Here is a 13,530-nt window from a genome sequence, read left to right on the forward strand (position 1 = left end):
GACAGTGAAAATTGAATGTTTTCCTTCTTTATATGGTCAGGTATATTCTTCAATGTAAATGTGATGTAGTACTGTTTGGTTTACTTTGTTTTCGTTGGTGTGGGCTAAGGATAAATTCCCAATAAATGATCGGAATAGTACAAATTAATGATGTGGGACACGTGCCCACTCCTTCCCTGCTGGCATCTTCCTAGTCTGACCTTAATACTTGTTGGGCCATGATGGAATTTATGGGCTGAGAACAAAGTTTGTTTGGGCCCAATAGAAGATATACGGAATTTTATATTTTTATATAGACCGATTGTAAAAATAAAATATTGTAAAGATGTTATTGATACCTTGATTTATGAAAAATAGCATACTTATCTCCAAATCAATCAACCAGTAATCATTCTTTAAAAATCACATACTTATCTCCAAATTTTTAGATTTTACATAATTATCATATATCATACAAAAGATCTATTTAACATATATAGAAGATTCTTACCAAAAAAAAAAAAAACGTATATAGAAGATTGTACAGATATAATGCATTTTTTACATATGTGTATTCTGTTTAGAGATATGACAGTGATTTCTCAATTATGTCTCAATATCTCATTACTCTGTTTAAGGAACATTTTACAGTTAGCTTATACCTAGAATCTCCAAGGCTCATCTTGTATATATAGCTCTCTTTGTATATCATTGGAATATAAGAGAAACACTTTTACTTACATATTCCAACTGAGCAGAGGTAATGGATTATTATCTGAATAATGTTATCTTCTCAGTTGTTGTCACATTTTCGATCACTCTGAATATTGTGTTTCTCATAAAAAGCGTTGTCGCCCGTTTTCTTGGTCGTCGTAAGAAACTGCCTCCATGCCCACGGGGATTTCCGATCATTGGGAACTTAGTAGGAATGCTCAAGAACCGACCAACCTCTAAATGGATAGTTCGTGTAATGAACGATATGAAGACGGATATAGCTTGCTTCCGGTTTGGTCGTGTCCACGTCATTGTCATAACGTCCGATGTGATTGCCCGAGAAGTCGTTCGAGAGAAAGACGCAGTTTTTGCGGACAGGCCAGATTCTTACTCTGCCGAGTACATTAGTGGCGGGTAATGTTGATTTTTTTTTTTTTTTTTGGGGTAATTGGGTAATTTTGAATTTGATAACAAAGCTGAAATGTTCACTTGAAAATTAGTTCAAATTATAAAGCAATTCCTAGAAAAGCTTATAGTTCTCTTAGCTCGACTAAACAAAAATACTGTTATTTGTTAACATATATGTTTCGTATATGTTGCAAACTGTGTATAAGAGTTTGTGTATTACCATGTGTAAAAACGTTACAAAACTGGTAGGTACAATGGGGTAGTGTTCGACGAGTATGGAGAGAGACAAATGAAGATGAAGAAAGTGATGTCGTCGGAGTTAATGTCTACAAAGGCTTTAAACTTGTTACTCAAAGTTAGAAACTTAGAATCCGACAACCTCCTCGCGTATGTTCATAACCTATACAACAAAGATGAGTCCAAGACAAAACACGGCGCCGTAGTGAACGTGAGAGATATTGTGTGCACTCACACACACAATGTGAAGATGAGACTCTTGTTTGGTCGGAGACATTTCAAGGAGACGACGATGGACGGGAGTCTCGGACTTATGGAGAAAGAACATTTTGACGCAATTTTCGCGGCTCTTGATTGTTTCTTTAGCTTTTACGTAGCCGATTACTACCCTTTCTTAAGAGGATGGAACCTCCAGGGAGAGGAGGCTGAGTTAAGAGAAGCCGTTGATGTGATTGCTAGGTACAATAAGATGATTATCGATGAGAAGATAGAGTTGTGGAGGGGGCAGAATAAAGACTACAATCGTGCGGAGACGAAGAATGATGTTCCTATGATCAAGGATTGGCTCGACATTCTCTTCACTCTTAAAGATGAGAATGGGAAGCCGTTGCTTACCCCGCAAGAAATCACACATCTCTCTGTGGTTCGTGATAGAAATATACTCATATAATTACTACCAATTAGTTTGTATATTATATATCTGATAAGTTATGGTTTCTTTTTGGTTTTGGCAGGATCTTGATGTAGTAGGGATTGATAATGCAGTGAATGTAATAGAGTGGACACTTGCGGAAATGTTGAACCAGAGAGAGATTCTAGAAAAAGCGGTGGAAGAGATCGATATGGTTGTCGGAAAAGAAAGACTTGTTCAAGAATCCGACGTACCAAATCTAAACTACGTCAAAGCTTGTTGCAGAGAGACCCTGAGACTTCACCCTACCAATCCTTTCCTTGTCCCTCACATGGCACGTCATGACACAACTCTCGCTGGCTATTTCATCCCAAAAGGTATCTCATTTTTCCCCAAAATTTATGCATTTAGGCGTATTTGACTCCAACTCCTTAAATGTAGAATCAGGAATTCTAACTATATTTATTTTTGCTTGATTTGAGCAATATTTTCATATTAGAATATTTGTTCCTTTGATTTATTATTTTGGACTGAAAAGTGAAAATAAGTAGATTGTGACATACGAATCTTTCAAATTATTATTTTATTTGTTTATTAACTTTAATATATTGATTGTTTGATGTGGATCACAGGCAGTCATATTCTAGTGAGTCGTCCGGGTGTTGGTCGAAACCCTAAGACATGGGATGAGCCACTCATCTACAGGCCTGAGCGCCATATAACCGGCAACGAAGTGGTGTTGACTGAACCAGACTTACGACTTGTTTCATTTGGAACTGGTAGACGCGGCTGCGTTGGAGCTAAGCTTGGAACGTCCATGATTGTTACGTTGTTGGGTAGGCTTCTCCAAGGGTTCGACTGGACCATTCCTCCTGGTACGACGGACAGAGTCGAGCTAGTCGAGTCAAAAGAAAATCTGTTCATGGCTAATCCTTTGATGGCTTGTGTGAAGCCCAGATTAGATCCAAACATGTACCCGAAACTCTGGACCGGTCCAGCTTGATCATACCGGTTAACGGCACCACATTTCAATTGCTATTGTCATGTATGAGTAAAATTTGAATAAAGTTTTTGTCTTGAGGAAAAGTTGAAGAGGAATATAGCCCATAACGTTCATAAAAGGCCCAGCCCAGTATTGTTCTGCCGTTTTAATTTGAGCAAAGTAAGCTTCAAGTAAAGAAACGGGTTGAGTGCAAAAATGGAGAAATTAACTTGCAAGTTGAGATTAGCACATAAGAAGAGTATCTAATTCCATCTTGTTCACAAAGTCATTCTTTTAGCATTAATGATCCTATATTTATATCAAATCTCATAAGATCTTCAGTGTATAATATATAGTTTAATTTTTTTCTAGGTTTTCGTTCGAACTCATGTGGGTTCAGTAAATAAATGTTTAAGTCCCCATCTGGCCGCGTCAAAAATACTTAGATAACAACAATTAGTGGTTGACATAGAAAAGTAATGATTGTTGCCGCGTAGAATGAAATTAATAAAATTATAAAGAACAGTGAAGCAATAAATGTTTCCTTGGCGTCTTGAAGAGTAGTCTTCTTAAATATTCCAGCCCAAAAAAAAAAAGATTCTATCCATTATCAAGAGAAGAAAAAAAATCTGAATTCCAATTCGAAGAAGAAGAAGAAGAAGAAAGGAGATGACTATGGGGAATTTCTTAAAGAGATTTGGAAGTGGAAAAAGCAGAAGCAGTAGAAATATGACTCTGGGAACGACGTCGTCTCAATCTCATGAACCATCACCGTCGGATCCTTCACTCTCCCTTGCCGATAATACCAACGCCACCAAGAAGAAGTACGCTCTCATCCCTGACCGCTTCTCTTCCCTCGACCAGGTTCTCTTCTTTTTTGTATCTCTCAATTTCTTGTGTTGACTTGACTTTTGGTTCACCATGTCTTCTGCTACTTCCATGTTCTTTGAGTTCTTCAAAAGTCTAATAGATGTATATGATTATTTTTTTTCTCCTCCATTCATTCGTTGACATTGGGACATAAAATGATTTTGAGTAAAAAAATTGTCTGGAAACTAATTAGAGATGGAGAGTTGTTACTGAGTGTTAACTAGTGAATGGTGTTTAAAAGGTATCAAAAGCTCTAAGAGAAGCTGGTCTTGAATCATCCAATCTCATTCTCGGAGTTGATTTCACAAAGAGCAACGAGTGGACTGGTACCTTCAGCAAATACAACTTATTGTTAAATTCACATATATATTTTTGCAACTGTAAACAAAAAAGTGGTTAACGTTCTGTTTCAGGGAAAACTTCTTTCGATGGAAAATGTCTGCACGCGCTCGGCGAAACTTCGAATCCATATGAAAAGGCGATTTTTGTAATCGGCCAAACGTTGGCTCCTTTTGATGAAGACAATCTCATCCCTTGTTTCGGCTTTGGCGATTGTAAGTTTTTCTTTCCCAAAAATATCATCTTCAGTTCACTCTCTGTTTCTAAGACTCTGTTTTCTTGCACTATCCAGCAACAACTCATGACGAGGAAGTGTTCGGTTTCCATAGCGACAATTCTCCATGTCATGGCTTCGAAGAGGTCTTAGCATGTTACAAGAGAATTGCACCCAACTTGCGTCTATCAGGTCTTTCTTTGAAAATCTAAATACTACCTTCCATAGCTTTATCACCAAATCACAACCTTCCGTGTTCAAAAGGGCCAACGTCGTATGGACCGCTCATCGATGCTGCTGTCGACATTGTGGAGAAGAACAACGGACAATTCCATGTTCTGGTGATTGTTGCAGATGGACAGGTAAAGTTACAAGCAGTTAAGAGAAACAAAGTATGATACCAAAACTTAAAAGGCTACCTTTTGAATGTTAAGGTAACGAGAGGTACGGATATGGCCGAGGGAGAACTCAGTCAACAAGAGAAAACAACCATCGACGCGATTGTAAATGCAAGGTAAAAAAATGCAGATTCAGTTTTTCATTTTTCGCAACTCGATTTGCGGTATCTAAACAAGCCTTTTTCGAAATTCCTTTATTATCTACAGCTCGTATGCTTTGTCGATTGTTTTAGTCGGTGTTGGAGACGGACCATGGGAAGACATGAGGAAGTTCGATGATAAGATCCCTAAGCGTGAATTCGACAACTTTCAGGTATCTTCCCAGTTTCTGTGCTATTTTCCATCTATATTCTCTGCTTTGAGCATCTTCTTGATCTCTGGTCTATGCATAGTTTGTGAATTTCACAGAGATTATGACGAGAAACTCACCAGAGTCTGCCAAAGAAACTGCTTTTGCTCTAGCTGCTCTAATGGAGATTCCCTTTCAGTATCAAGCAGCCATCGAACTCCGCTTACTCGGGTACTTCCATAAGTTCTCAGCATAACAGAACTACCGTCTTTCTGCTCTATTTTTTTTTTTTTTGTCTAATTGCTTCTGCTGGTCCCTGTCCACTTCTGCACCCGTCTATAAAGGAAGCAGACGGGCTTAGCGAAGACAATAGTTCCGAGGCCACCACCAATTCCGTACACACCTCCAACTAATGCTGAACTACCATCAACTGCATCACCTGCATCACCTGAACAAACCCAGGTCTCATAATTTGTATACTTTACTATTTTTCTGCCTTGTCGAATCAACTCCAATCTCATATGGTTTTCCGTTTAACAGAGTTGCCCGATTTGTCTGACTAACCGAAAAGACGTGGCTTTCAGCTGTGGCCACATGGTAAGTTTCACCGATTGCTTTTAGTTTACTCAAACCCATTCATTAATCAACAACCAGTTTTAACTTACCTTTGCAATTTTCCTTTTGCAGACTTGTGGAGATTGCGGATCCAAAATATCAAATTGCCCGATCTGTCGAGTAAGGATCACGAACCGGCTAAAGCTTTACACATGATCAATGGCCACGAACTTTTTTTCTGACCACGGCTTTACACGTGATCAATGCCAACAAACTTTATCTCTGCACATAACAAATCGCTTGCACATAGCCATCTCCTTTGTAGAATCTACAATTTGGTTTGCCAAGTGTTTCTGACAATGTTCCACAATCAGCGTGTACCATGTAATTCTGTATGTACTGTAAAACATTAACTTTGCAAACAAGAATGAAGAAGCAATGTACAAATTACAAAACATAAGTTTTACATTTTATTCATCATAACAAAAGGTTTGAAGTGATTGACATTGTAGCCGTTTGCATAGCACAAAAGTTGTGTCGCTAGATGCCGGTTTCAAAAACAAAAGATATTACGGCCAGGAAACACGCCATTTTTGTATCGACAAAAGATTCGAGTGAGAGGCATTCACTAACATTGACTCTTAAAATAATTCATCCTTACTGAGTTTTGGTTGTCACCGTGTCATCTGGCTTTGGCATTGGTTGGATTCTTTGATAAGGCTTCCTGGTAAGAGTCTCTCCCCTAAGAGCAGCAACGTATCTGTCGTTTGTATCCTGCTTCTGTTTCAACTCACCAAGATATTCAGCTAGCCTCTCTTGGTTTACTTTACCCATCATCTAACAATACAAAAACAGAAATGTATTGTTCATCATAACACAAAAAGATTGAAGATTAACAATAAGCCTAAGGTTAACATACGGCTGTGATCAATAAACTTCCAATTGAATCGACATTGTGAAGCAGAGCAAGAACTCAGATACATGAAATTCCTTGTTAACACAGAACAATGGATTGGTGTATTAGCAACAAGAAAATGCAAATGCTCAATTCAACATATCGAGGCCTAAACACCTCTAACCTCTAGGTACCCAATCCCATAGGAGCTTTGCAAAGTAGCAGAAAGAATCATCATCAAGCAAAGTTCTACTCATCCTCCAAGAAAAGTTCCACACATCAAGCAAGACAACTATAGGAACTATGTACGAACAAATTGTAACCATCAAGTTCAACACCGATTAGCATCAATAGAAGAAAACCAACTACATACGAGAGTATCTGGGCGAGCAGATTTACGGAGGCGGGCTTCGAGCTCAGGGTTACTGGAATTGGTGACCTGCATAACTCCATAGCCAATAACGCCAGGAATGACACCACATAAAGCAGCGAACGTGAAGAAGAAGGATCTCGAATCTCGCGTCTTCATCACTAGCCATCTCCATGTATTGCTCTTCTCATACATGAACGACATCTCTCTCTCTCTCTCCGTTCTTCTCACCTGGGGTTTTTAGGGTTCATGATTTGACTTACAGGTTCGCACTTTAGCGTTAATTGCAAAGAACTCCTATTTGATTATTTATTTACTTTTTGGACCCCATATTATTCTCATGTTTCGTTTGTATCCTGAACAGTATGTGTATTATAGTTCAGCCCCTATAGTTTGTTTTTTATTATGCCATGAACACTCTAGTTTTCTTTTGGTTAAACAACACCCTGTAAGGCTAAGAGGTAATTTGCAAATTGTCATTTTTACTAGCATCTGTATTATGTTTTACTTGTTTACAAAACACAAAAATTAACTTCCCATATATATACAAAAGATAAGAAATATGTTATGGACTTATGGTGTTAAATCTGTTGATTATTGACCATATAATAACCTAATTATAGTAAACTTTTTGGGTAAAATTTCTGATTACAGTCAACTTAATCCGTTTTCCAAGGGTTGAAATAGAGGCGTAGAGTAATTGAAGGACGTTCAAATAATTGTAAACACATCTATCAACTCCAACCAAATGTAAACTAATTTTTTTTTTTTTAATTTCTAAATTACTTGTGAAAATTATAAATTCTTGTTTTAGAAAGCATTTTCAGTTTTTTTTTTAACATAAGGTTTAATTTTCATAAGCGTATCATCACCATCACGCTTGAAGAATGCTCATGATCATCGAATCAAGAAGAAGAAGATGGATCCAAAGTTGTTGCTTTGCTTACCTCAAGGAGATGAACTGTTTAATCCCCTTAATACCATGTTTATTCAAATGGCTTGCATTCTCGTCTTCTCTCAATTGTTTTATCTCCTTCTTAAACCCTGCGGCCAAGCTGGTCCCGTTGCCCAGATTCTTGTAAGGAAATTTCTTTCTTGCGTTACAAGAATCACCCGGTTTTTTGTAGTGGAAAATGTCTAACAAGTTTTTGTTTTGTTATCCATATTGGATATTTTTTAGGCTGGGATTGTGTTGAGTCCTGTTTTGCTCTCAAGAATACCTAAAGTTAAGGAATTCTTCCTCCAGAAAAATGCAGCAGATTATTACTCCTTCTTCTCCTTCGCTTTACGGACATCTTTCATGTTCTTGATCGGTCTTGAAGTGGATCTACATTTCATGAGAAGAAATTTCAAGAAAGCTGCGGTGATAACCTTGAGCTCATTCGTGGTTTCCGGCCTCCTCAGTTTCGCTTCCTTAATGTTATTCATCCCTTTGTTTGGGATCAAAGAAGATTACTTTACGTTTTTCTTGGTTCTTCTCGTTACCTTGTCTAACACGGCATCTCCTGTCGTAGTCCGTTCAATCGCTGATTGGAAACTCAACACATGTGAGATCGGACGGCTGACAATCTCATGTGCGTTGTTCATCGAATTAACAAACGTGGTTCTCTACACTATAATCATGGCGTTCATCTCTGGAACTATCATACTTGAACTCTTCTTGTTTCTTTTGGCAACCGTAGCCCTAATATTGATCAACATGGTCTTAGCTCCATGGCTTCCAAAGAGGAACCCTAAAGAGAAGTACCTCTCAAAGGCTGAAACTTTAGTTTTCTTCATCTTCCTTCTCATCATCGGTATAACTATCGAATCCTACGATGTAAATTCCTCGGTTTCTGTTTTCGCCATTGGCATAATGTTTCCACGACAAGGAAAGACTCACAGAACGTTGATACAACGGCTTAGTTACCCGATTCACGAGTTTGTTCTTCCGGTTTACTTTGGTTACATTGGATTCAGATTCAGCATCATCGCGTTAACCAAACGCTTTTACCTCGGTATAGTTATTATCGTGATTGTAACCATAGCTGGGAAATTTATTGGTGTAATAAGCGCTTGTATGTACCTGAAGATCCCTAAGAAATATTGGCTTTTCTTACCCACCATTCTCTCTGTTAAAGGCCATGTCGGTCTTCTTCTTCTAGACTCCAACTATTCCGAAAAGGTACGTTTACTTATATGATTCCGCTACTTTTATACCATTCACATTAAGTCTTGTTCAATTGTAGAGTGTCTGTTATTGCACACCCACAACAAAACAACAAAAAATGTTACACATGTTTTAGGGTCTGGTATATTTTGGTCAAGAACAGACGAACAATTAACATATATAATAACAAAAACTTATGGTTCTTTTTTTCCCATTCTTTGTCTGAATCTACCTGTAGAAATGGTGGACCACAACTATTCATGATATGATGGTGGCTGCTTTGGTGATAACGACGCTAGTAAGTGGTGTTCTGGCATCTTTCTTGCTTAAAACAAGAGAGAAGGACTTTGCTTACGAGAAGACTTCGCTTGAGTCTCATAACACGAACGAGGAATTACGCATTTTATCGTGCGCCTATGGAGTCCGTCATGCTCGCGGTGCGATCTCTCTTGTCTCGGCCTTGAGCGGTTCTCGTGGAGCCTCTGATCCGTTTACACCTCTGCTTATGCACCTTGTACCCCTCCCCAAGAAACGAAAATCGGAACTGATGTATCATGAGCACGACGAAGATGGAGGCAATGCGAATGGAGATGACGAATTCGGGACCAACGAAGGTTTAGAGATCAACGATTCGATTGATTCGTTTGCTAAAGACAGCAAAATCTTGATCCAACAAGTGAAGCTCGTGACTCAGATGCTTAATATGCACGAAGAGATCTGTAACGCAACAGAGGATCTTCGAGTTTCCATTGTATTTCTTCCGTTTCATAAACACCAGAGAATCGATGGGAAGACTACAAACGATGGGGAACTGTTCAGACAGATGAACCGTAATGTTCTAAGGCACGGTCCGTGTTCCATTGGCATTTTTGTGGACCGTAACATAACCGGATTTCAGCAGCCGCACGGGTTTGATTCTGTACAACACGTCGCGACATTGTTCTTTGGTGGTCCGGATGATCGTGAGGCTCTTGCTCTGTGCAGATGGCTCGCGAATAATACTCTGATTCATCTCACAGTTATACAGTTTGTCTCCGAGGAATCAAAGGCAGAGACTCCTGTTGGAAATGCTATGACACGAGATAATAATGAGGTTTTCATGGAAGTTCTGGGAAGGAATCAAACTGAACAAGAAACAGATCGGAGCTTCTTAGAAGAATTCTATAACAGGTACCTTACTTATACCCTGTTTTTATCACTGCTCTGTTTTGTGTATACTCTGTTTCTGAGAAGAGCTCTGTTTCCCGCCGCTACTCTGTTTCTTTGTTTCTTATCTAAGCTAGGGAAAGTTCAGTTTCCATCAAAGAAACTACTTTTGACATTATTTTCCACTGTGCAACAGATTTGTAACAACGGGACAAGTGGGGTTCATAGAGAAGCTAGTGAGCAATGGACCGCATACGCTGACTATTCTAAGAGAGATTGGAGAGATGTATTCACTGTTTGTGGTCGGAAAGAGCACAGGAGATTGCCCTATGACGGTGAGAATGAAAGATTGGGAAGAGTGTCCGGAGCTTGGAACTGTCGGTGATTTCTTGGCTTCGTCTTTAGATGTAAATGCTTCTGTATTAGTAGTTCAAAGACAGAGACATTCACATGATAGCTTTATAGATGATTAGCAAACGTTTCCTAGTTTATGCAGATTTTTGTAATCAAGAAAATGAAATGGTTCAGTTTATAAAAAATACATGCCATTGTAGGTTTCGCATATTAATTACTCGGAAAATCAACATATGGCTTGATTAACCGGAGCTAAACAGAGGTTTTATACGAAAGTTCAATAAAAGAACAGAGGTTTTTCAAAAAACTCTGCTTTCAGCAACTATGGCTAGTCTTCAAGGCTTGGTCTCTTTGCTCTTGCTCTTCCATTGTATCACAAAGACTTAACCCTTTGGTCTCAGGAAGAAGCAAAGCGAATAACCCGAGACCCGACATTGCAAATCCGAAAACTGCAAAAGAGAGTGACGGCACATTTCTTCCAAGCGAAGCAATGAGTGGGCAACAAGCTCCTCCAACCACAAGCGCTTGTCTAAGCATCATTGTTGCACTATTCCTCACGCATGTAGGAAATAACTCAACCAAATAAATCGCCATTAAATTGAATCCAATCCTAGCGCAGAAGAAAGAACCGAGTTCGAGAGCAAAAGCGATTTTTGTTCTTCCGTAAAGGCTCATTACGAAACAGAGCACTCCTGATGCTCCTCCAATTAAGCAATTTACAAGCACAGAGCTTCTCCTGCTGAATTGCTCGAGCAAGATCGGTGTAACAACAAATGTTGGTAACTCCACCATGGCGTTTAGGGCTTCGCTCATATAAATGTTCACTTTTATGTCTCTAACCGCTAATGGAACTCCATAATACGACATTCCCAACCCAAACATTATGATCATAACAAGTGTGACTCTTCGAAAAGCCCATTTTATAATGAACAAGTCTTTGATTGAGTAGCTTGAAGTTTGCTCTAGTGTTTCTTTTGGACGTAACCTCGAAGATACGGATTCCAAGTAACCTCTATTTGCAGGTGAAATCCGTTTGAGCACTTCAATGGCTTCTTTGTTCTTCCCTTCCAAATGGAGCCAACGCGGTGACTCTAGGGCAAAGAAATAGATGAAAATACTGTGGATTCCTGCAGGAATGGATGTGCATAGATAGAGAACTTTCCAAGAAGCGTGTCGGACAAGGTAAGCGATTCCAGACAACGACATGAACCCTAACACAAACAGAGTAAACGGAACCATAGTAGCTCGCGGTCTCCATTTGGTGGAAATTCGCTCACTTATCAGAACTAACGCGTATGTCCCGGTCTGAGAACGCGCGAATCCGATCACAAACTTTAAGAAGGAGTAGATCCATATGTTGGAGGATAAGAAAATAGAGATTCCAGTGAGTGACATTGCGAAACTCGAGAAAAAAAGAAGTTGCTTCCGTCCCAAGGAACCGTCAGGGATCATAGCCAAAACGACTCCACCAACGATAGAACCCACATAAAAAGTTGAACTAGGTAGACTTCTGAGGAAGGAGCTGGAGCACTCGAGATCGAACTCTGAAATGACTGATTTACCTTTGAAACCACCGTCCCAATCCCAAGCTGACCGGGGAATCTTACAGATATCGGTAGTTGCCGGATTGCAGATCGTGTGGTCAAGACAGTGCCACGTGGGATATGCATCTGTGAAGACGGTGATGAATATCTGCTGAGAGTCAAAGGTTAGCGCGAGCCCAACGAGAACTATCTGTAAGAACTGCGAGAATCCGAAATCAGACAAGCTTTTCTCGAGGATCTTGTCGAAAGTCAGAGGTGAAGAAGTGTCTTCATCTTCTTCAATGTGGGTGGGCAACAATGGTGCCAACGAATCCGCCATGGTTGCTTACTTTGATCGATCTTGTTGAGAATGTGAGAATTATTACATCAAAATTAAAAACAAACAACTAGTACTTTTGAAAATATATAATGTGTGGTCAAGAGATCTGATCTTTGATGATCAATGAGAAATTGTTTTTTTCTTGTTTGTTTTTGTCTTTTTGAACAAACTGTTTAAGATTTGTATCTGTGCGGGCCTTTTTGTGTTAAACTATGACCAATAATAATTGAAGCACAATATAAATACATAGTTGCTGATGTAAGTACATGCGACATATCAACATGGACACTTCTGCTTATAAATTCATACTGGGCCGTTAAGTAAAGCCCATTTTAATTGGTTACTCAAATTGAGAAGTCTACCGCTCACGTGTGGCCCACGATAAGTACGTTATGCTTCCACATGTTGCAGAGAATTGTGAAACTTGACCACTCAACTCTTAACATCTCGCCGATAATTTTTTGTTTTTGTTTTTTTTGTTTTTGTCATAATTCGCCAAGAAATTATGTTATATATAATATAACGAATAAAGAAAGGGGACTATCAAATTGAATAGTAAAATAAATTATTATAAGCTTGGCTTATAAGATTATCTATGTTCATCTACCGCCACCATTCTCACTGGTGACTTGCCACCTTGTGTTGAATATGCATATATTATATATACATATTGTTCAAATGTTTATTATTCATTTGATATGCATTAGGGTTATGTTGTTAGTATTATGTTTTAGGTATTAACTAATCACTATTTCAATATTTTCAAATAATCTTATTTATGTATGCATAATTTTTTTATCCACATTTATATGAGATTATAGGAAAATTAGTGCTCAATGTTTTGGTTTCTATGAGGAATTTAAGTGAGTTCGAATCCCAAGACATCCGGAGAATAAAAGGTGAAAAAGAACAACAAAAATAAAAGATAAAAATTGTATTTGATATAGTATCTTTTAAATGGGCCCTTTATAAAAAGACACAACATCTCTTATTTGACAAAAAGAAAACTACAAACAGTATTAAAAATTCATTAATCCACAGTAATATATATCACTGGGTGTAGTGTCATTTTCCAAGAAAGATCATACCTAGAGATCGTAATTACAATTAAATTAAAATGATTAGCCTAGATATCCT

At 38.5% G+C, this 13,530-nt stretch overlaps 5 protein-coding genes across 5 annotated transcripts; 3 read left to right on the plus strand and 2 right to left on the minus strand.

Annotated features, from left to right (window-relative positions):
- Window positions 1–742: 742 nt before the first annotated feature.
- Window positions 743–2,972, plus strand: CYP79C1 (cytochrome P450, family 79, subfamily C, polypeptide 1; the record flags this gene model as incomplete). The annotated part of the gene is made up of 4 exons (NM_106585.2): window positions 743–1,107; window positions 1,351–1,981; window positions 2,073–2,346; window positions 2,602–2,972. The coding sequence occupies 4 exons, from the start codon at window positions 743–745 to the stop codon at window positions 2,970–2,972; spliced, it is 1,641 nt and encodes a 546-aa protein (NP_178055.2).
- Window positions 2,973–3,299: 327 nt separating this feature from the next.
- RGLG4 (Ca(2)-dependent phospholipid-binding protein (Copine) family) lies at window positions 3,300–6,125 on the plus strand. Its single transcript, NM_106586.4, has 11 exons — window positions 3,300–3,815; window positions 4,063–4,147; window positions 4,235–4,375; window positions 4,453–4,566; window positions 4,639–4,736; window positions 4,809–4,888; window positions 4,980–5,085; window positions 5,165–5,292; window positions 5,406–5,523; window positions 5,602–5,658; window positions 5,749–6,125. Exons 1-11 carry the CDS (start codon window positions 3,621–3,623, stop codon window positions 5,830–5,832), a joined length of 1,206 nt encoding a protein of 401 aa, NP_565206.1. The 5' UTR covers window positions 3,300–3,620; the 3' UTR covers window positions 5,833–6,125.
- AT1G79390 (centrosomal protein) lies at window positions 6,034–7,139 on the minus strand. Its single transcript, NM_106587.4, has 2 exons — window positions 6,885–7,139; window positions 6,034–6,453 (listed from the first exon to the last, which is right to left on the minus strand). The coding sequence occupies exons 1-2, from the start codon at window positions 7,083–7,085 to the stop codon at window positions 6,274–6,276; spliced, it is 381 nt and encodes a 126-aa protein (NP_565207.1). The 5' UTR covers window positions 7,086–7,139; the 3' UTR covers window positions 6,034–6,273.
- A 661-nt stretch (window positions 7,140–7,800) lies between these two features.
- CHX2 (cation/H+ exchanger 2) lies at window positions 7,801–10,649 on the plus strand (the record flags this gene model as incomplete). Its single annotated transcript, NM_106588.1, has 4 exons — window positions 7,801–7,959; window positions 8,062–9,045; window positions 9,269–10,200; window positions 10,373–10,649. The coding sequence occupies 4 exons, from the start codon at window positions 7,801–7,803 to the stop codon at window positions 10,647–10,649; spliced, it is 2,352 nt and encodes a 783-aa protein (NP_178058.1).
- A 13-nt stretch (window positions 10,650–10,662) lies between these two features.
- Window positions 10,663–12,593, minus strand: OCT5 (organic cation/carnitine transporter5). Its single transcript, NM_106589.3, has one exon. The coding sequence runs from the start codon at window positions 12,391–12,393 to the stop codon at window positions 10,846–10,848; it is 1,548 nt and encodes a 515-aa protein (NP_178059.1). The 5' UTR covers window positions 12,394–12,593; the 3' UTR covers window positions 10,663–10,845.
- Window positions 12,594–13,530: the final 937 nt, after the last annotated feature.

The sequence above is a fragment of the Arabidopsis thaliana genome (assembly GCF_000001735.4).
Source record: "Arabidopsis thaliana chromosome 1 sequence".
Classification (NCBI taxonomy): Eukaryota; Viridiplantae; Streptophyta; class Magnoliopsida; order Brassicales; family Brassicaceae; genus Arabidopsis; species Arabidopsis thaliana.